Here is a 19,604-nt window from a genome sequence, read left to right as displayed (position 1 = left end):
GAGGTAGGCACCAAGAACCAGCGATCTCCTAGTATGTATGCTGAAGTGCCATCCCAGATAGTACAGCTCCGTCTTTACTATTAGCTAGTGCTTGGAGTGCAAAACATCACACTTCTTCAGGATTGCCAAAAAGATAGACACAAGGATGTTGTTTTGGTTCCCTTCATAACTCTGGTTTGGCCACTCCAGAATCTGCTGTGAAAGCTTGTCAGTCAAGTAATATGCTCCAATATTAGTGCTGACAGCTCTGCTACTGATGATGCCTATTGAAAAAAAAAGCCAGGGAAGCACACTGAGCATTGGGTTTTTGTCCTCTCTGGTTTCAGTTAACATGTACTGACTGTGGTGCTAGGAGAGGTCATTCTGCCTCTCCCCTGAGGCTGTGAAATTGCAGCATGGTATTAACATGAGAGGCAGCATTGTTTCTTAATGCCAAGGATTCTGTGGATCCTGAATAAGCCATTAGTTCCATTCTCATCTGTATTGAAGGATCAGGAATGGACACAGTACATACCTGATACACAACTTTCTATGTAACTTAAAGGACTTTACAGAGTTCTTCAGCCTGTAAGTTCTTTTTAAGAAGCATTCATCAAGGGATTCCCCACCTCTTGCAGCAACACAGTGCTACCAAAGTTTCTATCCAAAATCTTCTTTGAAGAAGAATATGCCTTAGTTTAAAGAGAGGGAATTAAGTGTCACTGATTCAGCATGGCTCTTCACGCTCCTGCTTTTGGGAATATTGAATCCTGAGCAGCAGTAAGAAACCCTGGAGCCTATTTGAGCAAGCTGGTTTAGATTGCCTTTGAATTCTCATTCTGAACCTTACAATTAAGGGATGTGTAGGAAACAGGTAAACATCACCTTCAGGATACCATTGGCTGGATACGAAGATCTAAGAATGGACAGGTTTGAGGGTCTGAGAGTGTTCTGAAATGTCTTAAAGCAAATTTAAAGTCTCCTTCAGTTTTTGCTCAGGGAAGAAACTGAAACTGCTAATAGTTGGTTATGAGTTTAACATGGTATGTAGAATTAATGAAACCACCTTGCATCATAGCAAGATCTTTTGATACATTCTTTTTCTCTAACTATAAAGTAAGTATTGGCATTCTTAGGAGCCCCTAGCTTTCTGTCTCCATCTTCCTTAACTGTTTCAGCAGTGAAGAGAAATATGAGTAGTCATACTCTCACACTACAAGTTTGAAGAACTTAAATAATTTTGGTTAAGTGTGTTTGTTCATTTCAGCTGTCTAGTGAGTCATCGCCTGCTCTAGTTGTGAAGGCAAACTCACCCATGTTGGTCTCTTTTGCAGAACTCCATCTCACAGATTCCAAGGAAGACTTGGATGCGGATTGTTGTTCTCTTTGATGATGTCTGACAGCACCTTTGCGTTTAGTGCAGGGGCACTTGGAATTTATCTGAATTTGTAGATTCCAGAGCTATTCGTGTCCTGCTTTGAATCCTGGCTGCTTAAAAGAAGTTTCACTTCCACTTGTTTGGCATGGTACAGTGGCCACTCTTCTTGTGTTCCATACCCAGAATCTGTTCTAGAAGAGCACAAGGGATGATACTATCATCTCTGGCACAGACCACAGTTGTCATTGCCAGCTCTTATCCCCTCATTGTCTTCTTGTCAGCAGTCCTGAAAACTTTCTCAAAGATGCAAATATCCTGTTCAGTTGCTTCCATCTACTTTTCCATCTCTCACTTTTGGAAACGTTAGCTCTCTTCTATCAGACTAGACAAGATTTCAGTTATTGATGTAGCATGAGAAGATTCAACACCTTTATCAGCACATTCTTATTTGAAAGGGTGAAGTTAGCAGTAGAGGAACACCATTAGAAAAAATAAACCTTTCCCTTTGAACTCTCTGCTGCTGCAATAGCATTTACCAGTTGCTCAAGTGAGACAATTGTGTCTATTTTCATACCTGGGAGATCTGACTGATAACTGGACCGTGATGAGACGGGGTGCTCCATCTTTTCATGGGCATGTGTCAGGGAAAGAACACGCAAAAATCACTTCTTGTAGGTCAGGCTACAGAAATCATTACCAGATGACAAACACTGTTTTTTGTTTGTTTGTTTGTTTTTGACAAATTGCAGTTCATACGAACTTAATGTTACAGCTGGACTTTAATCCTTTTACTATGGTGAATTCCTGCTTGTTTATCCCAAGACAAATGGCAGCATATACTTATATCTTACTGGTCATGGTGTGTGTAAAGGCAGTACCCTTTCTTCACTAGCAAGGTATTCTCCAGTTATGTAGAGACTTACATTCAGCATCTGTACTTTTAATAATACCTTTTCATCCTCTGTAACATTCAGAGATAGCCCAAGGTTCCCGTGTATCAGCCAGGAAGCAGTTGATTGACCCAGAAACTGTTGCACTGTCAAGAAACTACATCTAGTCTGAGAACTGATTTAATATTTTTGTTTATATGCACTCAGTGTTATGGATTCACTTGGTTTTCTGAATGCTTTGTGGACCATTGTTTGAGGCAGAGTCCTGCTTGCTGTCTTTTTGTGAAAGACAGACTGCAGTCACTTCAATGGGAAAAAATGAAGTAGCAAATCCTGTGTAAGGGGGCTTTGTTCTTACATGACCTTCTTGCAAGTGCACGTGTCCCAGTGGATCCATACAGAATTATTTTCCTTGGTGATTTCAGAATTGCTCTTAATCAGAAAGTAAGTGTACCTGTTGCTGTATTTTGCTTGGAAACCTTATGCCTCTGGGACTGTCCCATCCAGTGAGGAATATACTCTTTCATTTTACATTGATAAGACCTTTTATACAGGACCCCAAGACTGACTACTGATGTCTGGCAGAGCCAGAAGAATGTCCATGCGAGGATAAATGGATAGTGGGTCACGGGAAAAAAACTTGTAATGAGATTGCCAGGCTGGAACCAGTTTTGCATCACTGGAGCTAGAATTACTTTTCTGGACAGTCAATGATTTATTGTTCATGACAACCACCTAGAAGTGTATGCATACCTTCACCAAGCACTGTGCTGTTACAGGGGTGTGCAGGGCTTCAAGCTAGGTGGCCTATGTGTACATTCCCTTCCCACTCTCCTCTCTTTGTCCTTCGCTGTTACTCAACCCTGGTATTCTACAGTTCAAAGAAAACTAAAATAACATTGACTGTGCTTTGTCTTAGATAATCATGTACCAAGAATAAAAAGGGGTAGGTTATGAATGCATCCTCTAGGCAGAAAATGGTTACTACTGTCAAATAGCAGGGCTTAATATATTTACAGTACAGATGTATGTTTTGGTCACAGTTACTGAAGAACGAGTAACTTTTTATTTGTGAAATGGTATAGGCTTTTGAGAACAATTTGGTTATCTGATTAATAATGAAATTCTTCATTACAATTAAATTTCATTATCAGTTGAAAATCTTTTGCAGTTTTGCAGTGGCAAAGGCAGGACAGGACCGTCTGTGTTTTCCAAATAGTATCATTTGCTTAATAAAGAAAGAGTAAAACTGAGAAAGTACTTGTACTTGTAAACATACCTTTGAGACATTTAAAAGCAGTTCGGATTTTGATGGTTTACAGTTGATCATCAAGGATCAAAGACTTGTTAATAAAGATACAGACCTCTAGAGTCTACTTTCTTTAACAGAATATTCATGAAATTAAGCTACTTGGGCAGAGAAATAAACGTTCTTGTAGCTCCAATCATGTATAAAGGTAATTTCTTATATGAGATTATACTTTCTGAGTTTCAGCTCAAGCCCTTAACAGCAAGTATAACAGCAAACCCTTAGCAAGAGTAGGGCAGTCACTGTGGTACTAATTTTTGGTGTCATGGGAGATGTGAGATGAAATATCAGAAATTAATTTTGTATCTTTTCACTAACAAGAAATGGGATGTTTTGGCTATGAACAAGACTGTAAAAGACTTCCATGCTTATTCAAATGACTCATCGTAGATATTGATGCTTAATGATATTGGTGTGTTTCTCCATAACAGGAAAATGGTAGAACCTCGTTAAGTTTAATCCGTGTAGAAGCACAGAGTAGATAGATGAATACATTCCTGCAAGAACAGTAGTTTTTATTTAAAAAACTATCAATCAATCAAACAAACAAAACAGCAAGACCACTTTAGTATAGTTTATGCAGTTTATGATCACTTAAAGCTATACAACAATAAATAAGACAAGAGTAGATTCATACTTTTGTCCATAGGCATAAAAAGGTCTGTATGCTTTATAACTTGCTTTATAATAAAACCATTGGATGGTTACATTATGAATATGTATGAGATGAAAGACATGTTAAGATACGTTACCTGAAACTTGTTTGGCTTCTTTATTTTTCTTTTTTTTTTTTTTTTAATCATATTTCTATTAGGAAAAGGAGTAAGAAAGCTCATATGTAATCAGTTATTTCCCTGAATGTTACCTCATAAAAATGAAAGGTAAAACTCTTCCATCAAGAAGCAACCACTGTCTTTCCTCACATTTCACTTAATTTCTTATTTACAGCTTTTACTTTTTGGAAGGATATGGCTTTGTTGTGTGAGTGAACCAGAATGTAGAACTTGGCCATTGAAGGTCAGTGGCTGAGTTTAAGCAATGGGAAGCATGGTGCCCTGTGTTGCAGGCACAATCTGAATCAGAGTAATTTGTCTTGCAGATTTTGTCATAGCAAGAAAAAACTTTTACCATGTTTTATGGGAATTGCAGTTGAATTTTTACGGAATGTTGTGGTGCATGCAGATTATATGGTGACAGAGGCAGAAAAAGCATTTTGTCACCGCTGCAGCTATACATTTATTTAATTCTTTTAGCACTTGCTTATATTGGATCAGGCTACTTACCAAAGGCAGTCTGGTAAATTTTTGTACTGAGAATAAGATGATCTAGCACATAGCTTGTCTGATGCAAGCTGAAATTAACGGATGTAGGCAGAGAGGGAACCCCTAGAATGCAGTGAAACAGTCTAGCATGAAAATTGGTGTTTTAAGCTTCTGCAAAACCGTGTGTTAAAGATGGATTTTAACTCAGATAAAAGTAGTGATGTGAATATTACTGAAGAGCTCCTTCGGGTGTGGAGAAAAGCATGAGGGTGCTTGTTTGCACAGAATTTGATGAAGGTACCAACATCATGGACAACAGAAAGGGCTGGGTACTCTGGTACCAATTGAGAGGGTTAGGTTAGGGTGAGAATGTAAAGAGATGGGCATGTTACACAACAGAGAAAATTAAGTTGCATGACTAATATAGCCAAAACTTTTTTTTTTTTTTTTTAAGTTTTCTTTTTACTTTTTAAATGGGGGGAGAGGTGAATTTCAGTAAACTAAAGAAGAGAATAATGAGGAAGGTTAACAGGAGAGAAGGGAGATTCAGGAAAGGAATCTAATGGTCTCACTGGTAGGTTGCTTGGCCAGCAAACAAAGCTTGGAGATGAGAAGGTTTTTCTTACGGAGGAAAACATGGTTGTGGGCAAGAAGGAAAGCTTGAGCTAAACTAAAAACAATTATATTACTTTGTTAATTTTAACAGAAATTAATAGAATGTTTTGCAGAGAGACAGGAAAGGCAGTAGAAATTGATGAGCAAATTAAAATGGAAAGGAGCTAGCTGGGGAGCTGTTTGTCCAGGAACATAGAGGAACTGAAGAACAAGATGATTTTTGCCATGGCTTAAGCACTTTCCTTTTTATCTCCTTTTCCTTTAAATTTCATTTGAGTTTAAAGATAATGGAGGCATTTACGTAATGTGTTTTTTAAAATTCTCTGCAACTTTATATAAATAATAGGTATGTGCCATTATTTTCCATCTCTAGAACCCATGGATAATAAAGGTAAAAAGGGAAAAAAGGAATTTGTGGAAAATGGCATAAGTTAAGGTATGGCATCTGTTAAGATGTTGCTAGATGGCACCTGCATTCACAAGGCTTTAAGAACAGTGTGAATTTCAAGAGCTGGAACAGTGCTGTTAGGAGAAACAATGGAAAAGAGACTATTTTGTGCTCCATCTTCCATCATGCTGTAGAGAGCGAGTTCTCACTCCTGTTGAGTTACTTCTGGTGAGCATTAATAAAGCCTACTTGTTGGTGGCTTTGGGGGTTTATCTGGGGGAGGGGATAGTTTCAGTTGCTAGTGAGATTCTTTTTATTTTCTTCACTCAATTCTTTTTTCAGGAAAGGATAAGGAGACAGTCCACCAAATTGTCTGTATCAGTACTAATATATTTGTAATATTGTGCATAGTGGTTATGCTGAAACCTGAAGCCTGTAGTGGTGCTCTAGCAGGCTGGAAAGAATTTCATACATAAAATTTTCTTAAAGTGAAGTTCTCTTTCCTTTTTTTTGGAAGGTAGGAGATAAATATGTTTCTTTAGCTTTATACTTTTTTTTTTTTTTTCTCTTTTTCTAGTAAAATTTGATTAAGAAGGGCATTTTGTGCTTTGATGGCAATTTCCAATTACTTTGCACCTAGAAGCAGTGCCTGCTGTGTTGTTAAGAATGCATTCCATTTCTGTGCATTCCTACTCTTGTCTTAGCTTCTTTGCTCCTCCAGTGTTTCCATGAGATTTCATACACTCTTGTAATTATGGGAGTCCTTTATTCCTTGTCCCCTGGCAGCTTAGAAAGAAGACAGGTTGCGACTGTCCGGAAGTAAGCTTCTTGTAGCATCTTATCCGATGCCTCAGGCAACATTGTGCAGACAGACTCAGTCGAGATGGATGTGTGAACTCGTGTGGATGTATTTCTGGGTTTTGTTCCTGTCTTTGAATATAATCTTTTTAGTGCTGAGCTAATTATGTAGTCTCAGTTTTACTGTTGAGTTAGAGTACCTGATCAACTTTCCAACTGTAAAACAGTTTGAAAATCAAATGTAGCTTACATGCAAGACCCAACAAAATTAGAAGTGTTAAGTACGTTTTGGCAGTTCACTTTTATTATGCCCAGTCCTCAAATGTACCAGCAGACAATCATCTGAATGTTAGTTATTTTTCACATGCTTATGTGATCACACAAAAAGTACATGCTAAAAAGAAGCAGATGGTGACAGATGGGGAAGGTTGAATAAGGTGGTTTTGGAAACCTAGAAAAATGCACTTCTGTAATAGTGTAAAAATAAAAATTCTTTGATCGCCAAGTTAGAATGAACAAAATTGAGTGCCCCCCTTCCATTCTCCCCCCCAACCACCAAAAAGAAAAAAAAAAAAAAAAAAAAGAGGGAAAAAAAAAAAGAGAAAATCAACCAGCAAGCCCACAACACCCTCAAACTTTACTGATAGAAAGAAATGGAACCTACAAGTGTTCAATGTATATTTAGGAAAATATGTCATATAGTGGTGTTTTGTCTGAGGACAGAATATTAATTTTTATCAGCCAGAGACTTGAAAAGGTGGAAGTTGTGTTTTTTTCTTCCTTTGAAAACGATGCATTCGAATCAATTGTTTTCCATGCTCAAAGAGTGCTGTCAGAAGAGTTGTACTTTGATGTCACCTATTTGTAGTGTTGCTTGTATATAGGCATGTCATACTTTTCCTGGGGACAGCTGTATAACTAGAGCTAATCTGTAACAGGCAGTATTACATATTTGTCATATAGGCAAATATAAGGCTGAGAAAGAAGAGAAGATATAATCAACGAAAATAATATTGCTGTTTTGTCTGTGGATTGCTACATCCAGTAGACCTACCATTAGCATGAGGGTTTAACATTTGCTTATTCCCTTGCATTAGTTTAATGGAGTTTTAACATAAATATCTGTTATGTAAATAAATTAAAAAAGATACCTTTAAAAAAATTTCAGTGGATGAAATGTATTTTTCTCCATAAATTAAAAAGTATTTGATCTGTTAATCTGATAAATACTTGCTAAGTCTTCTATCGACGCTGATGCCATCATTATTTTTTTTATTTTGATAATCAAGTCATACTTAACCTATAGCATGAGGCATTACTGCTTCGTAGTGACAGAGAACATTTTGCTTTTGGTCATTACCTTTTGCTTAAAACCAACCCCCCTCTAATTCTAAAAAGTGGTACTCGTTTTCCTGAAAGTATGTTTAATTTCTTCAGTACCAAAACACTTGAGTTACGTTATATTCTGGTTCACTAATTTACTTTTGGCTTCAAAAGGATAGTTCAAGTTTATTTACTCTCTGTTTACCATATATAATCTGATTCTTAGTAGAGAAACAATAGAATTTATTTTACCTGTGGAAATGTGGTTTAGTGTTGGCGTGTGCTCTTGAACAGCTGTCTGTTTTATATTTGGCTACATTTCACTTCTGGGTGAAGACCAGTCGGGGGTGGGAGGAGAAAGAGCACGAATGCCTGAAAATAGTTTCCCTTCTGATTTATGGGGATTTTACAATGCGGAATTTTCTCCTTACACTGGAATTCCAAATACCAAATTGATTTTTATGTTGAAATGAAATGGAAATACAAAAAGTTGTTTTAACTTGAAATGCTAGTACCTCATGAAAATCTCAAATGTGGCCTTTTTTCTGTTTTGTTATCACATAGTATATTTTAGTGTACCGCATTGTCTCTTCTTACATGCTTAAGTCATCAGAAATGCTAGGAACTTGAATTTGAGCATTTTTGTCAGCTTGGCATTGCCAGCAGGGCCCCGAGGTGAACATGATGGAATATGGACAAGACACGGTATCCAGAGCAGAATATTTATTTATTTGTAATCACCAGCATCAAGATCAAAAGATGAGTATATGAAAGCATTGCTCTGTTACACATAGAATGAGCTGCTGCAACAAGAGATAAATTGGTACAGGAGTTAGACTTTCACCTGAAACTGGATAACCAATGACGTAACATGATTTTGAATTTTCATGCAATCTAGTTAATCTCACCAGACACAAAAACTAATTGTCCACAAGCAATATCAGACCTCTCAAGGGGAATGATGTAACAAATAAGCAAAAATAATAAAACAAACAAAAGACTAGAAAACAGATTAGCTCCATGTTGCCTACAAATAAACTGTTGTATTCAAACCAGGACTTAAAAGCACAGTGCGATTTTCTTACGAAAAACACGTTTTTGTGTAATACAAGTATGACAATTCTTATACAGACTGTCTCAATAATATACTTGAAGCTTTTTTCATTAATTATCATTTAATCAATGCACACATTATTCCAATCTCAGCAAAAATTTGTGAGCAATGAAAAAAAACAAAAGCTGAATAAATTCTGTTTAACATGGGTAAAAATTCAAAATTATTCCAGCAAGAATGACAAACAACCAGAAAGATTTATCACAATATTATTATTATTTGTTATTTCTTACATGTGTTGCATCTTATGCATGTTATGGACTCTGCTGCCAGTACAGTGACATTTAATAGAGATATTAACAGGTCTGCAGTTTTTCATAGAATGGAACCAATCTAGCAGAGTCATGAGAGAGAACTGCCACAGAATCATATGAACAGAGAATCGTCTAGGTTGGGAAAGACCTTTATGATGATTGAGTCCAACTACGAGCCTGACCTACTGAGTCCCATCACCAAAACACGTACCTTAGTGCCACCTCCACACATCTCCTGAATACCTCCAGGGATGGGGACTCCACGGCTTTCTTGGGCAGCCTGTTCCGATGCCTGACCACTGTCTCCCTGAAGAAATTTTTCCTAATCTCCAACCTAAACCTCCCCTGAAGCAACTTGAGACCATTTCCTTGTGTCCTATCAGTTGTCACCTGAAAAAAGACACCACCACCCTCCTTTCTGCAACCTCAGGTAGCAAAAGTAGCTGCTGGAAAGGCAGTTGTAGAGAGCAATGAAGTTTCCCCATAGGCTCCTTTTCTCCAGACTAAACAGTTATTTTACTATCTCTGGTTTTTGGTTGGTTGGTTGCTTTGGTTTGGTTTAGTTTGGTTGTATGTATTGAATAGGTTTTACTTTTGGGGGGGGTCTTTTTAGTGTGTTTTGATATATTATTTTTGATTGCTGGGTTTAAACTGGTGTCTTAACAGTTCTTTGTTAGAATACTTTTTTTGATGTGCAATAGCTTAATTCCTTTTTTTTTTTTTTTTTTTTTTTTTTTTTTTAACTCTATTTAAATTCTGTTGCAGGTTCAGTCCCTTCTAGAATGTTGAACACTATTAGTATTGCATGCTTTTAGCTCTAGTAGGCATTGCTTAATTGCTTGGTATATATTTATACCAAGACATAAAATTTCTGACACAGCCCAGCATGTGCCTGTGAATGAAAAAATTTAGTTTGCTATTTATTTTAAGGTTACACTAGGAGAGGCTAGGTAGGATGTAGGAAATCTGTAGAACAAGAATGTATTAGGGAGATTGTCTGTATAATGACCAGAAGTAAAACAGAAGTGCAAGCCAGATAAAGAATAGAAAAAAATGATCTGCAAAACTTACAGCAGTATTGGAAAACTTTTTTCCTTTATTCAATTCTCAGATATCCATTTCCAAGGATATCTATAACCTTGACAATTTGTCTTTTCAGCTCTGTAACACAAGCAATAAGTATCCATTTAAGCAATGCTTTCCCTGTTCATAAGAAGATGCAGTGACAGTAACTAAATTTGTATAATGTTCGGCAAACATACCCTTTTCTAGGGAGAATTTTAATACATTTAGGATAAACATCTGTTTCTATTAAAAAAAAAAAAAAGTGTATAACCTCAGTTCATTAGTGTTAGGTCATAAACTTTCTCTTTGTTGCAGTAGCTACTGCAATTGCTAGAAAGTTCTAGCAAATACACTTTATAACTTTTGTTGAATAATATGTGGATGAATATTTGTTAGCAGACCAACACCTGCAGCAATAAAAATGTGTGAAGGGTTACCAGGAACGCTTATGGAACATACACTCCACCTGAACTGTAAGGTTAATTGAAAACAGTTTTTTCCCCTTAAATTAACAGTACATTGGTGTATCCAAGTTCTCAGTTTTCTATCACAACATAGGTGTGCAGACAGTTTGTTTAGATGTTTAAATCTTTTCCCATCTGTTCTGTCGAATTTATTGATTGAGCAAGCTATTTGTTTGTAATGTCCTATCGGAGAGTCTATATATAATGTATTAAGAGTAACCATAACTAGGTAAATATGCAATTTTTTTCCCGATAAGTTGCCTTAGTTATCTAGCAGAAAGTACCAAAATGAGATTTTGAAGCTGTTCTTTTAAAAATGAAACCCATTTGTAGAAGATCAACAACAAATTATATGAAGCCTTCCATTTGCAATGCTATTGCTATATTTGTCAGTTTGTAGAGTCCAGAAGTTGTAGCAACTAATTAATGTTTAGTGGTCTGTTGGAAGTATAGTTCTTGATTGTGTGAATTTTTGGTGTGCAACCAAAAAATATTCCAGAAGTTGCTTATCAGAGATGTATTCTTTCAAGAAAATGCAGTACAAATAAAGTTAAGGGTTTTTCTATATTCATCTCAGTTTGTGATTATTGACATATCAGAGAATCCTAGTTTCACTGAAGTCAAGGGGAGAAAAAAAAAGACTGACTTTAGATGATCATAGGTTTCATATAGGCTGCCAACCTTCCTTTTTTTTTTTTTTTCCCTCCACAAAATCATGCGCATTGCATGTGTTTATGTTGACTTATCTTTTTTCTGATTCATTTAACTGCCTGGTTTCTAAGTCTCTGTCCCAAACCTTTGTAAATAAGAGTTTGCAGATGTATCTACAAACAGTTGTGGCAGGCCAGAAAACTTTTGGCTCTAGCTACTTAAGGTAGAATTTTGAGTTTTGTTTAGAGGGTTTGATGGTCTTTGCTCTGTTTACGTAGCACTATCTCATACATCCTTGGCCATTTTTTACTGTCTTATCCTTACCAGCAACTCTGAAGGGTGTAGACACCCTTCAAGAGAGTAGAATCTCTGGTGAATGCTTACTTTTCACTTTTTACAGTTTTTTTTATTTTTTATTTCCCCTGCTATTCCAGTAAGTTTTAGAGAGAGCTGGGAGCAGTGTTCTGAAGCATGAGAAACTGTGGCATGGACTACTACTGCTGTCCAGCTTTCTTTGAAACGTATATATATGTGTGTGTGTGTGTATAGAGATGTAATACTTCTTATATATAGCTCCTGACTAATGAAACAAGTACTGTTTTAGCTAGTGTTGAGATTTTAATGTAAAACAAGCATAAGAGCTGTGCTTTGTTGCCTTCTGTGCACAATACAAATGAAGTTATAAGGTAAATAAATAGCTTTCCCTTAGCTGAAACTATAATATTGTCCAGTGCATCTAAAAGATCCATAAAAGCACTAAAGTACCTGCATATGCCTGGAAGCAGATGCCTGACTAATGTTTCTTGGTTGTTACAAAGTGTGTATGTTATTTAACCTCCTGCATGTTTATCTAAAACTGGAGAAACACAAACTTTAGTAGCACCTGTGCAGCTTTTTAAAAGCATCCATATAAATCCAGGCTATGTCCTCTTATTACAGATGTAAGTTTTAAAGCAGCATCAATGCCCATAAAAATGGCAATGGTTTCAGTGCAGCAATTAGTTTTTGCCCACTTTGGAGCCCTTTCGTACTGCTAGAGTGCTTTAGAGAAATACAGGTTGGGAAGAGAATCAGGCCCTTCATCTTGCCATTAAGTGAGAATGGCTGCTGCAGCTGTCTGTGTGCAGGAATAGCTGGGAGAGTCTCTGTAACTGCTGTGGTGAGGACTGTGGGTGAAGTGTAACAAGCATTTCTTTCGGTGGCAATTCCATGTTCCACACCACCTGCCCTGGGGTTTCCACTTCTGCCTTCTCACTTGTGCTACTACAGCTGTTCAAGTAATTATTTAGTGACTTAGGCCCAAAGACTTGATTCAGGTTGAATAACCCAGGGTGAAACACTTTTTTTCTTTTTCTTAGTACTGGTCTACTCTCTGACGTAGTGTTGCATACTTTTAGCAAGATAAGTGAAGTTGTGGTGAGGGAAGAGAAATGAGAGCGTGCATGAGGCTGGTGCTGCCTCTGGAAGAACCAGTCACTGAGCTAGAGCCCTTAAAACAAACAGTAAGATTCTGTAATAAAAGTAATAAAAGTGATGGTCGCTTCTTGTGTTTTATTTCTCATAATCTATGGCATCATCCAAACTGAACATCACTCAGCAGACCTCCTGTGTTACTTGACACTGGGAAGTCACTGGTACAGTGCTGGATGTGAGGTGTAAAATAGGGATGAGTGACTATGAACGTTATCCAGGCACTGAAATCACATCACACTGGAGCTCTCATCTCCTAAAACCTCCACTAGATCTTGATGAGGTGGCTTGGAATTTTCATACCTTATGTGTAATGGTAGAAGAGGCAGATGAAGGAAGAGAAGTTGTATACTTGAATGATTTGACCATTTTAATCTGGGGGAAGAAAGCATATAAACTTCATCTGTACATGAAAATACACCTGACTGGAGTATGTACTCAGTATAGCTGCTCTGTCTGTAGTTTATGAGTTCCATGTGATCCTTCTGTTTGATACCTTTAGAAAACAACATATTGGTTTGTAACAAGTATCAGAGTAGATGAGCATGTGCCTTTTATGATAGTTTTGGTGGTCCTGCTGCCTACCCTGCTGCAACTGTGAAGGAAGTGGGTTGTTAGGATAGTGCATTGTCTTAAAGACAGATTTGTGTGCCCTTACAGGGGAACAGGAATTGGATGGAGATGATGGAGGTTGCTTTAGAGGGCAGTGTACAAAGTCTGAGACCAACATTTCTGCTGAGGCTGGCCAGGTGCTTAGACTGGCACCCCCTGTATACACGAGTACCCCACATATACTGGAGGAGAGCAATAGCTGTTCGCCAGCCCTCACAACCTCAGGAGACATTTCTAAAAGCAGGCATCTGCCTCCTGATATGCAAAAGTTTTAATTACTCACAGGTACAGAGTATGCAACTGTGTCATGTTTGTTTAGCACTGGGCTGAAGCTTTCTTGTCCTGTGTTCAGTGTAATTAAAACCAAATCCCTAAACTCGAAGAATTGTTTGAAAAGGACCCTGTAATGCTATAGACGTGTGCATATAGACACGTTCTTGTGCCTACTGTAATTGTATAGATTTCATCATAGGAGCTGTTGGACTCCAACACTTTCATTGATTTCTCACAGTCCAGAAATCCTGGGATTTCTTAACACCATGAGGAATAGAAATGTCCTAAAGAAAATAGTTGTGTGTATTTACTGTGAAAACATTAAGCGCCATTTTATTCCATTTATATTAAAATAAATTGAGATGCAGTTTCCTTTATTTACACTGTTTTCAGGCTGTTTTCCTTTTGCCTAAACGAAACCCTTTTGATGCTCTTGCTGGTCTGGCTGGCTGTAAACCAGGTATTTAAACAAAAATAAAGAGTTGCCAGTTTTGCCAGCTGGGGATGAGAACCCGGCTGGTGATATGCGGGTTCGGGTGGCAGTTAATCCAGCTTTTATGCTTTTTTATGATTTTATGTAAAAAGAGGTTAAAAATCACATTTGGCTCTTTCTTTGTACCACTGTTTTGTTGCTGTTGTGGGAATGCAGCAAAAGGTTGCTCATACTTTTTATTATTATTAGGTAAAGTCCTGCATAAATTAGGTAAAGCCCCAGATACAGTTTGCTTTAGCTGTTGGGCATGTGATTTGTCTTGCTCAGAGAATGAAATGTTTTATGTTCCTGTTGCCTTCTTTTGTAAATTGTATGTGCAAAACACACCTCAGCTTGCTTGTAAAAAGAATCTACCACTGCCTCACAATTTTACGTATTTTAGTAACTTCAAAAGAAAAAAATAGCTAATGGTACAAATAGGAGAAATAATAACAGTGGTAACACATGTATCAGAAAAAATATATAATGCTTTTATTCTGTGGCAGAAGAAATGGTGATTTAAAGACCCAGTGACACAGATTTCATATAATTTTTTTCAGCAAATAGCTTTCAGTATTCTGAAACTCATAGAATGTTTAATTATTTTTAAAATGCAGGAGTTATTTTAGTTGGTTTTGTCATATGTACTTATTCAGATAATTTGTTGTGTTTTACACTTTCCAAAATTTCACCCTCTATTTAGAAATATCAATGATGTAACGAGTCTGTGTGTTTTGGCACAGTTGTAAATAGTATGTGTTAATGTGTTAATATTTATGATTTTTTAATCATATATACACAAGAGGGATTTGCAATACACTTCTTTTCATCATGTTTCTACTACGTATCCTTAAGGACAGTGAAAACTAGGAATATGAATGCATTAATTACCGTGGGATTGTCAAAATTGCCATACTGAATCAGATGTATGTTCTACTAATAGCACGTAGGAGATACTTCAGAGCAGGACTTGGTTTCACTGTGGAAGAAAAAGGAGAGGCAGATAAATGAGCTCTACACCCCATATTAGGACTGGCTGGTGTAGTGCGCATGTCCTCATATGATACGATGTGGTCATGGCCACTTGGTGTCCCCCGATAGGTGAGGTCTGTGTCTGCCCTTGCTTCACAGAAAACTATTGGAAGTATTCTTATGCTTTTTAGAGAGTCACAATATAATATGCTCATGGAAAAAGTTTATTTCTGATCTTCTAGAGTTTGCCTTATTCCTTGAAGCCTGAAGGTGTTACTACACATCACCAGGCTTTCTCTAGCATGTATCTTAATGACAGTTTCTGTGTGTCTTCCTGTTTGAATCGGGGTAAGCTCTTGGTCGTTTTTGTTGTCTGCAATGGTGTGTTGCAAAAGGCATTTGTTTTCTGTGGATTAGTTTATGTTTTTTAATCAGTCGTGTATGCTGCTTTTCAGAAGCTGCCTTTTAGTGATACAGAAACCACGGAATATTCTTTAATTCTTTATAGAGTTCATCTATATTAGGTGCATTTCTTTGGTCTTTCTTTCTGCTCATTATTTACATCTAATTTCTTGTTTTAAGGTTTTTGCCTCTTTAAAATACATTTCTACAGCAAATACTGGCAATTTAGGCACACACCATTGTAGTGCCCTCTGTTACCATTTATGAACTTCTAATTTTTACGACTTTTGAGTGAAAGGGTGTGATCACCTAGTAATGCACAGAACTATGTATGTATACATACAGTAACCTTTAGTTTCCTTATCCCTTATACAGACTCATTCTGAGTCTATGCTGTTGTTATGTTGCTTCTATTTCTGTAATTCAGTATAAAGAGGTCAAGAGATACTGTTTAGATTCCTTATTGCGATTCTCTAGAGCTCCTGAGAGGAGGACTGTGGAGTAACTATTTTTAAGATAAGACACACAACATTGGAGGCATTATCATATTAACAAATGATATAAGCATTATATTTCTGTGATCATATCATATAAACATACAGTATCGTGGTAAACATAATATTGTATAAATGTTGCCGTACTTCTATGCACTAGTACAGTTCAGCTGTTTCGGACTACTTCATGGAACATAATGAACCTTATTGCATGGTATAGAAGAAAACACATTCATATAGAGATGCATTGAATAGACTGAAATTATCATGCCTGAAGTAGTGCGTGTATTACACGTGTATTACAGTTGGCTTTGATTTCTGTCGTAGGTGTTGGAAGATAATGACTATGGTCGCGCAGTGGACTGGTGGGGATTAGGTGTTGTCATGTATGAAATGATGTGCGGAAGATTACCGTTCTACAACCAAGATCATGAGAAACTATTTGAACTGATACTAATGGAAGACATAAAATTTCCTCGAACTTTATCTGCAGATGCAAAATCATTACTTTCAGGCCTACTGATAAAAGATCCAAATAAGCGGTAAGTAAAATTACTTAGGTATACAGTGATAGTAAATACTCTGATTATAATGGGTAATGTAGGCCAGTGGTGCCTGGTCTTCCTGACTGAAGGATCTTTCAGTCATAGGAAAGGGCCATACACAGCCAGACAGAGTTCCACACAGCCTCAGAGTTCCACTTTTTCAATGCAGCAATAATATACAACAGTGAGTTTAACAAGCAAAAGGAGAAAAGGGATGTGGAAGAGAATACTTTTTTAATCCTTCACAACAAAGTCAGATCTTTTCAGGTTTAGATTTTGTACTGGAACAAAGGGAGTGCTCTAGATTGCTTTTCAGAATATGAATTAGCCCTGAGTTGGCTATAATGCTTAATGGGAATAAACCACTTTTTCTTGGAAGTGATCATGCCTGAAGACATGTAAAAGCTGCCACAGCTAAGTTTTATTAAAGCACGTAAAAAGAAGACGTATTAGATCACGTAAACTATAAACTTGTTAGATAATACATCTTATGTGTGAGATGTAAGTTGTTTGGAAGCAAGCATCACCCAGCTGCTGCCTACACCTCTTTGTTGTGGGCTTTTTCCTGGAAGATTGTTGTCTAGGTGATCTATTTTCCAGTGCCTCCTGCACTGGGCCAGCAGCGTCCAGTCCCTCTGGTTCCAAAACAAATCTCTGTCTCTGTAAATGAGTGAGATTTGTCTCTTTTTCCCAGTCTTCCTGGTCTTCTTGGTCCCTTAGGCTGCAGGCATTCTTCTGTGTGTCCTTCTCACTTCTCTAGTCCTCCTTCATCCTCAGTTTGTACTCAAGTTTTCGGTAGCAGGCTTATGCTTGCTGGCACTCAGGGCAGGACCAGTCACCATGTACCTCTGAGGGACTCAGCTGCACTGAGCTTGGTGTAGCAGCCAGGACAGTACAAGAATTCAGCCTTTCCATTGCTGCCCATCAATATCTGTTTTAACTAAATTTACTCCATGTACTAAAAGCAAATTGTGACCAGCCAAATAAATACATGGAAAGTAAAGTAAAAATTTATCTCTGTAGTAATTCCTAGTGCATTTTAACCTCCAAACAATTTGAGCCATCAAACATATTAACCTTTAGAATTGTAGATACTTCCCTGAAATTAATCTTTGCAGACAGTAGTGTTTATTACAGACTTATATTTACAAGCTTATTCATATCCAAGTTCCGGTGCTAGCTACTGATAAATAGGGTAGGAGCACAAAGGTTAACCGCAGCACAGCTTTTCTCTGAGCAGCTGGATGGGAAGATACTGAGAGAAGTCTGGAGACTGCAGATTTGGATGCTTAGTGGAGATGTAGCAAATTTTGTAATGGATAGCTGAGAAACAAAGAAAAATACTGCATGGAAATGAGAATAACTTCATACCCAGGCACTACAGGACTGAGGTAGTTGTCCAGAATGCTTCTGTAATTTTGCAAATTATTGCTCTTTGCTATAAATGCATTAGAGAGGAATTTATCTTAAAAGGTTGCTTTAAAAACTTTCTTTATATCTTTAGCAATTCATTTTAATGAAACACAAACTGCCTGTGTCATTCTCCTTGTTAGTATTTAACAATTATGGGCTGTTTGTTCACTTAAAATTATTATTATTTTTTTTTTTCATGTTGCAACTTCTTTCAGTTAGACCATAGGATAGCTGGACTTGGGAAGAAGTTAGATGAAAGTTGAGCAGTCCTGAAGTCCAACAACTGTTGAAAGGGGGCAGAGGTTCCTTCCCCTGGATGTGTGGCTCTATCTCCACCAACAACAGCTTAAGGGAGCTCACTGAATGTTTTTGAGTCAAATTTGATTTGCTAAAGCAACAACAACAACAAAAAAAGCCAGTTCGTTCTTGTTTTCTTGTTGTAGGGTTTGTTTTTTTCCACATTAGCGAGCTGACTCAGCTCTCTGACTCCAGTGAGTATTGTGATCAAAACGATGCTCTAGTTGGAAGTGAGAGGGGAGAGGTATGGGCAGGTGTGGGACCCTCCTCTTTTGGCAGCAGTGACTGCTTACATGAGCTCAAATCACCCCGTGCAAGTTCTCTCAAAGTATGTGGAATTCACCTCCTAAGATGATTTGCCAGAGTCTGGCTTTGGCAAGCTATGGGCCACAGTGAATATTGTGGTTATTTACAATGGCCTTTAAATAACCTTCTCAGCAGGCCTACAATTTATTAATTTATACTAATTGACTCAGATTGAGACTATTTTATGGTAATTGGTTAATTGTTACAGCACCCAGATGCAACAGCAGCGAACACTGTATAAAAATGATGTGTGAATCATTACTGATTCAGTGCTTGGCACCTCCCTGGCAAAATTTTGTGTCAGTGCTGTTAGGTTGGTTATGGTTTTTAATAGTGCCAGAACTTCAGTTGGTCTTTCAAGAAAACTAAAGTTAATTATGTCTTTTAAATGAGTGGTTTATTAAAAACTGATTGTGGACAGTAATGAACACCGTAATTGGAATAATCAAATAGAACAGAATATGGTTTGGACAATTCTGTTACTGCTTTTTATCTTGATATCACCTGAATTCATATTAAACAAGTGAGAATTTCATATTAAATAGGTCAGAGTTGTTCCTGGATATTCAGAAGTTGTCATTTTTCTAACAATTAAAGCAATTTAATTTCCTTTTAAGAGTAATGATTGTTTAATATAATTTTTTAAATTCTCTCTTTAGACTTGGTGGAGGCCCAGATGATGCAAAAGAAATCATGCGTCATAGTTTCTTTGCTGGAGTAAACTGGCAAGATGTATATGATAAAAAGGTATGTTTTTATATGACATTGAATAATCTGGCTTCTGTTAGATTGTTTCAACTGATAAGTCATAGAACCGTTGCTCTTTGGAACCACATTTTTCTTTGCAACTTTTCATGT

General features: G+C 37.2%; 1 protein-coding gene across 7 annotated transcripts in view; it reads left to right on the top strand.

Moving 5' to 3' along the window:
- AKT3 (AKT serine/threonine kinase 3) overlaps positions 1–19,604 on the top strand; it is a 153,921-nt gene that overhangs the window by 118,516 nt on the left and 15,801 nt on the right. For all 7 annotated transcript variants that reach the window (XR_014317073.1, XM_082755553.1, XM_082755552.1 and 4 more), the window contains 2 exons: positions 16,513–16,727; positions 19,406–19,493. Coding sequence is in view for 6 of the 7 variants with exons in the window: in XM_082755553.1 (XP_082611679.1) it covers positions 16,513–16,727; positions 19,406–19,493 (303 nt within the window). In the remaining variant the exon portion in view is untranslated. The remainder of the gene's footprint in view (positions 1–16,512; positions 16,728–19,405; positions 19,494–19,604) is intronic.

Source organism: Aythya marila, assembly GCF_965140915.1.
Source record: "Aythya marila genome assembly, chromosome: 3".
NCBI lineage: Eukaryota > Metazoa > Chordata > Aves > Anseriformes > Anatidae > Aythya > Aythya marila.
Note: the sequence above shows the minus strand (reverse complement) of the source record. Positions and strands in the feature narration are given on the sequence as shown.